This window comes from Fopius arisanus, unplaced genomic scaffold (genome assembly GCF_000806365.1).
Source record: "Fopius arisanus strain USDA-PBARC FA_bdor unplaced genomic scaffold, ASM80636v1 scaffold00087, whole genome shotgun sequence".
Classification (NCBI taxonomy): Eukaryota; Metazoa; Arthropoda; class Insecta; order Hymenoptera; family Braconidae; genus Fopius; species Fopius arisanus.
In genome coordinates this window covers 8,413-18,436 of record NW_011887826.1, presented here as the reverse complement: position 1 = coordinate 18,436, position 10,024 = coordinate 8,413, and the positions used below count along the sequence as shown (strand labels likewise).

The 10,024-nt window shown below is 39.8% G+C and overlaps 1 protein-coding gene across 1 annotated transcript; it reads left to right on the top strand.

Moving 5' to 3' along the window:
- Positions 1–113: 113 nt before the first annotated feature.
- LOC105270437 (beta-1-syntrophin) lies at positions 114–6,695 on the top strand (the record flags this gene model as incomplete). Its single annotated transcript, XM_011311358.1, has 2 exons — positions 114–1,059; positions 6,083–6,695. Coding segments are annotated over exons 1-2 (637 nt in total), but the record flags the coding sequence as incomplete, so codon positions are not given.
- Positions 6,696–10,024: the final 3,329 nt, after the last annotated feature.

The window sequence follows — 10,024 nt, the reverse complement described above, 5'->3', positions numbered from 1 at the left end:
ATCTAGACGCAGGGCTTCGGGTTTTTCCGTGAAATTCCGAGAGTCGCAAACCGAAGTGTCGGGTCCATCGGGTGCTCCAACGCCAGGCAATCGCGATCGTGTCAGTACGCACGTGACGCTCCGAGTGGACACTACGGTTTTATTCGAAAAGAAAAATCCACGATTACGTGCCCGCGACTTGACAGATCCCTATTCAGTGTCTTATTACTCGTAATCACTCGTGCACTTAAAAAACTCCGCGCAATTATTTATACTGAAGCATTTGTTATCCCGAGAAAAAAAAATCTACGCCGACAATTGTGCCTCGAGCGACGGATTCGAGAGAAACTGGCGCCAAAGGATCATGCCGCCCAGATAGAATCAGTGAGTGCGGGTTTATTATTTATTAGTTACTTGATTTTTGGTTGTCGTAGAAAGTTCATCGGCTTATCGAAAGGAGTAAGTGAATGAGTTTCGTGCGTAGGGTGATGTGTGCGTGTTGGGCGAAATAGTGGGGTTCAATAAAAGGCGGGGTAGAGGTAAAAAAAAAAGTGCTTTTCTGCAAACAGAGGAACAACGGGGGAGGAAAAAAAAAAGTAGTCGAGAAAACGTTGAGGGAAATACAGGGAGATCTGTCAGTGTGTAGCCGTTATCGATGTCGATTTATTCTTCCTCGGTGCCGATATATACAATCCCATTGTAACGCGCGAAATCGAGAGGCAAAAGTGAATGCTGAGGTGTTTTTTACGCCGAAGGAGATTATTTTTTTTTTCAAGTGTTTGTGGATGGTGGGGGGAAATTGTACGGTGTTTACGGTTGTTTGGTGCATGACAATCAAGTCTGGGACCCCCGGTTAGGGACATGTCCAGACTGAGGAGCAGACCGGTGGACGGTTATGTCACTAATCGGAATGTCCATTGGTTATAACCTATGCGGGATTATCGTCGGCATTTGAGGGCCAGTTTTATGTGCATTATTCACGGGGAATAGGGATTATACGGGCCACAAGGAGGTGACAGACTAACTCACACACTTCCACAATAATCCGGAAGTCATATGCCCATTCACGCTCGTAAAACGGTAAATCACAGTAATGGGTAATTCATTGTGCTTTATTTTGTCACACGATTAGATGGTTCTGTTTATGGGTTCTCCGTTTTTTTCAAAGAGCTAGTCTTCTGTTCTACCACCGACTTGAATTTTTTACGCTTCGCCTTTTTTTTTTGAGGTACGTCCTGCGAATTTCATTATTTTCACCTTTTTTTTTAGTTTGTTGAGTAAATTGGAGTGGTTTTATTTTTATTGAAGAATACTTTAACCTTTTATCACTGCAGAGGGCTTGTTAAATATTCGTCTGCATTCATTGGATAATTTACTTTTTTCAAATAAGGTTCGTTAATTATTCACGAATTTTTGAGTGAAATGTGGTCTGATGATGGTTAATGGTTAATGCTTTCACCTCGGAGGTAGCATATATGTCGAATAAGGCTTATCAAGTATCTATCCATTGACTATTACTGAAGGAGCTTTGCGTGTGACTAAGCATATACCAGTCTTTAATCAAAGCCGTTTGTTAATAATAAATTCATTTATCTCTCATTTTGAATGATTTTTTTGAGAGCAACATGAATTTGCTCAAGGTAGACTGAACGAAGCGTTAAATAAACTGAGGATTTCATGAAAACCCCTGGGATTTTTCTCGGAAAGAGAAATCCCGAGGAACAGATTTAAATTGACAGTGGCACGTGAAATTTTAGACAGATTTTTCATGGATTTATGTGGGAGAGTTTCAGGAACGGTTCGTGAAATTTACGTCGATTAAATGATGAGCTAAATTGTCTCCAAAATATTTCTCCTCATAAAAAAAGGACAACAGATTTTTGTTCGTATGCGTACAGTGAAGTTTAAATTTTTTAGATGATGCATATTTGAGCTTTATGTCAACATGGTTGGAATTATTACATACACAGAATTGTTCACCTGTGGCTTTGAAATAGTTGGCTGTGTACTAATGGTTGCCGTATATTCGCATACGTATATAATGTGTACGAAGGGAACAACTTGATCACAAAGTTATCTCGATTGATGTTGGATAGAATTTGTAATTTCACTTGGTACAATATTAAATTAACTGGTTGACTATAAAGTCGAGTTGTCCTTTTGGTGGAGATATTGAATTCTGTTTTGATATTTTCTACACCAACGTTACTATCGAAATTCGTGTATTACTGGGGACTCGTGTAATTAATAGCAGTCGTTATCGATTGCAGGAAAAAAACCATAACAAGGTCGCGCGTCTGAGATATGTCGAATTATACTTGCTAATTACTAGTATTACGGCATCTAATCACTCGGGCATTTCAAGGTAATTGAGATGTGTCAACGCGGGATTATATTAACGTCTAAAAATATCCACTTCATTGAATTCACTTATAACGAGAGGAGATATTTTTCATCGTCCACGATAGGAAATTATTTATTCGTCTCGCGGTTGGTTTTTTTGTTTTTCTTCAATTGAAAGTTGATGAACAGATGTATAATATAATAAATCTCCAATTTCTCGCAAATCTGGAGGGAATTCCCGGATTTCCATCAATTCTTTTGAAAAATCGTGAGTTCTCACCGACAAAATGTCCCCGAAATGGCGATTTGTACAAAATTCCACAAGTAACAATTTTTACAAGTGCAAATAATTGATTTGCTGCATTATGGCTGATGTAATTTTAAAGAGGTTGTCCGGGTTATAACCCATGCTCTGAATCAACAGTTCAGACTTAAAAACGTTCTAGAAAATGTGTCGACCGATGAATCGATTCACGCGACGCATATGTCCCCATAAAACAGAGAACTCCTGAGATTTGTGATATTCACAATGCATTAAAAACGAGGAATACGTGAAACAAGAAAACTGAAATTGATGCTATATAAAATGCAAACGAATTCTCAAATTGCATTTAGGTGAGACCGGGCGATGAAGGTCACAAGTGGATTTTCGTTCACTACTGCACCCAACATGCTACCCATTCTCGTCTTCCTCTCTCGTACTTTTCATCCAACCCTTTTCCACCACTTTTCGCTTTTATTCCGTCTCTCTTTCCAACCAGGTTTGTTCCTGGCATTCGTTTTCTCCCTCAAGCCATAAACAAGCTCGCTTCCAACGCCCCGAGAACCCAGGTTATTGGTTTTTGTGAGATTCAGACGACATTCCCTGCGTCCTGAACACGCGAATACGCGCCACTATACTACTGTCCCACTCTTTTTTGCCCCTTCTTTATTATATTATACGTTTCGTTGGAATAATCAATGGAAATGGCTGCAAATTATTGTACTTGGGGATGGGGTTGTGGATGATTCGTTGAAATGCTCGGGAAATCCTCAGAAGCCGGGGCTTTAGGGTTTTATCACGTGAATTTTCGACTTCCTGGATTCCTCGCGAGAAAGTTGTAGTTATCACCGCGAAAATCAAAGGGGCTATTCTGATTCTAGGTAACATAAAAAAAATGATCAACCTTTTTTAAAAGGCAAATTAGATGATTTTTTGGGAAATTCTTAAGCCGTTTTTAGATTTTTCACTTTTTTCACGGAATAATTAAGTTGAAAAATGCAGTATGATTGAGAAATATTTTTTTGAGAATATTTTCATACGATAATCGATTCATTGAAACGATACAATGAGTTACAAAAAAAATGACAAATCGATAGTCTTTAATCTCTTGTGAAACCTCTGAAGAAATGGCCTCAAGGCAAGATATTTCCAAATCACTTAGACACATAATACCTCTAATGGGTCATTCCATACATATTTGAAATTGTGGCCATACCCTACCCCAAATAACCGAGAACGAGTTGACAAATGCTGGTTTCCCCACGAACGATGGCAATGGTGTCCGCAATCTCCTCTGATCCTCTCCGTACATGCCCCATGCCCTCGATAAACACGAAAACACTATTAGTACACCTAATACTCAAATATTTCACTTGAACAAACCTACGAGACCCAACGAGGGACTCATAACCTGCCCCTTTGATACCAACTTCATTCATCAGTGGGAAATCAGGGCGACAACTTTTCCTCTTCAAAAAACTTATTATCGGGTTCACCCAGAGAATTTTCCATTGCCAACTCTGTACAACTCTAAACGCTGGGTTTCCCAAAAAATTGTTGGTCGGAGTGGCACGAGCCAAAAAAATTAATGTTCCGGGGGTTGAAATAAATTGTACGAACGCTCTCGCGCTGGAGGTAAATTAAGAGGGTATGGGGTAAAAGCAGAGGGTTTTTTTTTTTGAATAGTGTGTATCAGGGGATGAAGCGGTTCGTGAAATTGGGGGAAAAAAATGTTTCGGGAGCGTCAGCCTCGGATACGCATGGCGAATCTCCTCCCTTTCCATCTCGTGAAACTCGAGCGAATCGTCTCTATACGGAGTGAGAGTTGTGGGTAAAGGATAGGTTCTATGTAAATTCACCGAGGGAATGGTGTGAATACACCAACTAGATAAAATTCTCACACAAAGAGGAATATTGAGTAGATTTAGACGATTAAAAATGATGAAGGACGATAAGTATGTAGTTTGGAGGACCGCCCAAATCCTGACTCGATTTTTTATCTATTTTTATTTATTTATTGCGGAAAGTATGTGGGATTTCAATGGTGAATCTGTCATTTTTGGTTTATGAACTGTTATGGGCGAAATGTTTCCATCAAAAATTTCCCTAGTTGACCTGTGCTCCCTTGGGCAATTTTCCGGTGTTTTGTGATCCCTCTGACCGATCGACGCACTGAGGGCATGTCAATTTTGTTTACACGGCCGGAACAGCAAATACCCTGCGGCTCGTTAACAGTGAAAATTACTCTCTTCTTCATTTTCATTCCCATCTGCAAAGTCCATTGTGCATCCCATCGACGGTAATAATCTCTGGATTATTATTCAGTACATATTGTGTACGGATTCATTTTTTAATTATGAAATGTATTTAATTTTTCCGTTGCTATTGCATTGGAGAATTATGTAAAGTTCATTGTCGGCAGAATTATTGTTAATGGGATATTGAAATGGATCGGTTGATTGCTCGATTCTCGGTGCAAACTGTGTCCTTTTCGCCTCTGAGGAATTCACGAAAGAATTGGATTTCTAGTCCAACGATGCTGATATACGATGCAAGTTGTCAGAGATTGAATTTCCCCCGACTGCACAGTTTCCTCTCCATAGCGAAATTGCATAACAATCACATCGAAAAGACATTAGCCGGCTCGTGTTGCCTATCGATTTTCATCGGTGCACAATTCTCCTCGAATGTATCACGAAACTCGAGCCTAGAGGGAAATAAGGAGAGCCAGGCGGATAAAAACATACAATTGTCATTTCGTTTATTCATTTTTACCAATAAAAAATCTCCAACCTCTTACTCGTTTCTCTCCTCAACTCAGTAGGGCTTTTCATCAAGGCAATTTATTTTATTTATGCAACAACCAAAACTATACAATGGAAATTAGTAACATCTGCATTTCCATTGTAACAAAAAATTCCATTTGTCTCCGGAAAAATATGGAAACCATAAAAATATTGAAGTAAAAGCCCGCAAGATGAAAAATACTCAACAGAGTTCACGAAAATGTACCAAAAGGAGAGCTAATGGAAATAGGCTATGAAGGAAATTGCACAGCGTACTGAATTATAGTTCCCGACTACTTTTCTTTATTAATATCTTATGAAAGATTCGTACTTTAAGATCTGCTTCAGCTAACTCGATACCAGTCGAATAATCAAAAGATTGTCCTCACCTCATGACAAAGAACCTTTAGTTATTCTCCGTATTATTATTAACAAAAAATCAATTCTACTGAAAATTTGGATTATTATTCTCATGAATGATCAAGCTATTGAAAATTCAATCTAGTTTAATCTTCAATTTGAATAATAAGACGTAATGGGACAATTCAGTTTGTCCCAGAGAGACTAATGATCTCTCCCATAAAAATCCCGAGTTGTATATGAAGGATATAATCTAGAATGACGATTGGGTAATCAGTTGGAATTGTTTATGAGGATGAGAGAGGATAAGAATATGCAATAATTATAATGTATTATTATGTTACAATTTCAGCGGGCAGCCTGCGAGGAAATAGAAATGGTTGAGTTGAGCGGAAGTGGTCAGCCTGGCGTTATGCAGGTTGGGCAGATGAATACAAGTGGAATGTCAAGCTTAACATCAGCACCAACATTGTCCTCATCGTCATCGTCAACAGCCGCTTCCTCATCAACATCCGGTCGCGCTGGTGTACTTGAGACTCAAGTGCGGGGTCAATGGTATCGTGTCTTCGTATCCCTCGAGGACGACTATCTCAGTATATCGTTGGACGAGAGTTGTGAGAATATACTGACTGGAAATGGTGGACCTCTCAACGGTAACATCAACAACAACAACATCGACAGTCTCAACGATCCAGATGTGCCAGACTCAGTGGCTAATCAAAAACGCATTGTTAGAGTCGTCAAGAGTGACAACAATGGTCTCGGCATATCGATAAAGGGCGGCAAGGAGAATAAAATGCCAATACTAATATCCAAGATATTCAAGGGCATGGCAGCTGATGCTACTGAACAACTCTACGTTGGTGATGCTATTCTCGCTGTCAACGGTGAAGATCTTTGCGAGGCAACACACGACGAAGCTGTTAAAGCACTCAAACGGGCAGGAAAGGTCGTCGAACTTGAGGGTAAGTTCTCTTTCATTAATCAATTCAACGGGCGATATTCATTCACATCACGTGTATATACTCTTTCCCACATGAATTTTATGATACATGCCCTTGTGATTTTAACGCGAACACGTACTACGTACGCACCCGTGATCAAAGACTTGAAATTTCACGTTGATATTAATTCAGTAGAATGTCGGCACTTGGTGCAACTCGTTAAACGAAAATTTTACCTTTTAATGTGATATTGGCTCTTTCTGGAAAGTTATGTATTCGCGAAAGGACATCGAATTCCAGTTGCAATTATCTGTCGTAAGAAATTTCCAAGAGAACCTCCAGTCAATCAGGAAAAATCAATATTTCATTTCCTAAAGCCTACCTATGAATGCCAGAACACCTCTGCTGTCGCGGGTTGGTTCATTGCACCTAGAAAATTATTTTCCTCGAACGGCACCGGGTTGGCCAGAGCCTCGTTCCGTACAATCCTCACTACTCTCAAGGAAAATGTCGGGGCGTAATCGATTCCCTCGCTAAAAACTACTCCACCCTGTAGAAATAAAGCGCAACGAAAGTCCGATGAGATGGAAATGATATGAATAAATTAGAGGAAACACATGAAAATGGCCGAATAAATAGAGGGAGAGAAACTAGTGCATGGAAAGGAAAATAAAATGAAAACGAGCTCAACTCGTGTGCTGGGGTAGAAATCGCGTGTTGTAGACTTGCGCAAAGAGTTTCTCCAAAACTTTTCACTAGACGTTGCGCCCATCCTCTCTCATTTTACTATCTTTACTTTTCCTTTGTATAGCTTACCCTTGGAACATTAACGAGACTCTTATTCCAATTAGCTTTAAGTACACGCTGCATTAAGCGCAACTGATTCTCTCGCGTCTCGTTTTAATATCGAATTCCGTGTCTTTGCCATTTAGAGAAGGGAAAGGGTGAAATCTTCAACCCCTTTTCCATAATTTGGTTTTCCAAGTTTCAGCAACTTTCTTCCACGCCACACTCACATTTCACCTTGCCATCTACGTCCAAATAGCTGGTCGGTTTAACCCTATCTCAGAATTCCCTCACCAGTCGACATGCTTTTAGCTGAATTAATACGTTGCGCGACTTGACACTCTGCTTGATTGTCACTTTTACAGGTTGTGAGTTTTCTTTTTTATTCAGCCCTCTTGAATGAGTGAAATTGGTGAAAGACGAGATAGAAAAAAAAAAGAGAGAGTCACTGAAAATAGAAGTGAATTCTTTTCTCTTACTAATTCTGAAAAAGTGTCAAGGAGGGATAGAAGTAAACACGTGGCCTTGACAAGACGCCCATTGACCAGTTGGCTGATATAGTCCTTTACCTCTTGAGAGTGGCAATGGTACGTGCTCGAATACTTGTCAGAATTCTGCCCCTCTGCCATCTCCAACCTCCCCAGAGTATCCCAGCACTGGAGAAAGAACAAAAACACCGTACACATGGCAAGACAAAAATGGAAGTCGTCCATACCTTCCAACCTTTTCACATATAGATATTCCACTCGTCGTTATTCTCCGCATTTTTTTTTTTCGTTCTCTTTTTATCCCCCATGCTCTTCTCAGCTATATTCTCCTCTTCTACCCCTTTTTCCTCGCCCTCTGTCTAGCACCCGTTCATTTTTTTTAATGCTTGATGCATACACCCAGTTTCTCCATTCTCTTGTGCTCTCTGTCATTCCATCCTCATTGCCTTTGGTCTACACTCGCATGAACCTAGTATATAAGTGAATTGCTTTTGTCACCTTCACTTCTATTTGTTTCATTTCCCCTCTTACCTCCATTCTGTCTGGATGAGGGGAATGGAGGAGTCATGAATTTTTTTTTCTTTTGTCACAAGAATGCTTTGTTCGACGCTCTTCTTTGATTCGCACATTCGATTAAGTGAGGAATATTCTTTCATCCGGCTCGTTATTATTATCTCAGTCTGGGGTGAGTGAATGTGAAATTTTCTCGTACTATCCAAAGTACAGATGTCTTTTTCCATTCTCTTCTCGGGAATATTTCCACGATAATGCACATGAGTGCGTGCAAATGTGCGGGAGAGGCCTTGAGCTTTGTTGTCTGAAAGCCTGAATCATCGTTGAACGAGTGATGGGAAGAAGGTGAACTGATGAGAGAAGTCGATTACCCGTTGACCCCTGATGATTACTCGAGCTAAATGGACGGGGCATAGTATAATGCCTGACGTCAGTGTGATGAAGGGAGTAAGTAATGAGAAATAACAACAAAAGATAATCCAATGAGAGTATTAGGTTCTTATTAGTTCCATGGCGAAAACTGACGGTTACAGCGTGTTGTAAAAAATATAATATATTATTACAAACAATATCGGGAGAAATAATGGCGAAGCTGCTCAGAATGCCGAGAAGAAAACTATCTTCATGTTAGAGATAAGTTTTTAGATTAAAAAAATGAGATTTTTAGTCTGGAAAACTTATTCTTAACTGGAAAACTTGTATTTTAACATCAGGCAAGTTTTTCTCTTCGGGTAGAGTGTTTAATGTCAGATTGTCGTTAAAATTTAGGTGCTGCTGAATAAATCTGGTGTATCGACTGATAAAATTTACTGCCTCGGGGATTCAGGGATACTGAGTATGACGCAATGCTGTGAAATCCTCCAACCACATAAATCTGGTGGAGAATCGTAATTTTTGTCATCTAGGTTCCAAAAATTTATGAGAAAATTAGTGATAACTCCAGCAGCGTCCGTAATTTTATCTAAGGCATTTTGGGTATTAAATATAAGCCCCATGTGCGAATTTCCCCACGAAACTTCATCAGAAAAAAACTTTGCCGAGGTTAGGTTAGCCGGTTCAGGAGTTGAGGGTCGGAGGTGAAGGGTTGAAGATTAAAGGTCAGAGGGATTTTAAATTTACCCAAATCTCCGACTTCTTGCCCATCAATGCCGTACCATTTTATGTGAATTATTTATTATTTCATTAGATCTCGTTTTTTCTATTTTCATCTTCAGTTTGAAATTCTATAGAGAAAACCATCTTCCTTCTACTCTTTTTCCTTGAATTGCTTGCCATCAAGGTTCAAACATTCGGCATCTGGAGGTCCTTTGAATCCGCTGATTGATCTCGTATTATCTATCCCGAGTCGCATTTTTCAGTGATTTATACCACTGGAAAAGTGGTACTCACTATCTCCACTGAATCTCGTTTGTTCTCGGTTGTTTTAGCACACCGAGAGTTATTCTCCCCAGTTTCTGCTTAGCATCCAATAAAGCAGGGAGTTATGAAAGCCAAGGCCCAAAGTTTTTACCCTCGTGATTCAAGGTGGATGGAAAGGAGAACGAAAAGGCAGTGGCTGACTTT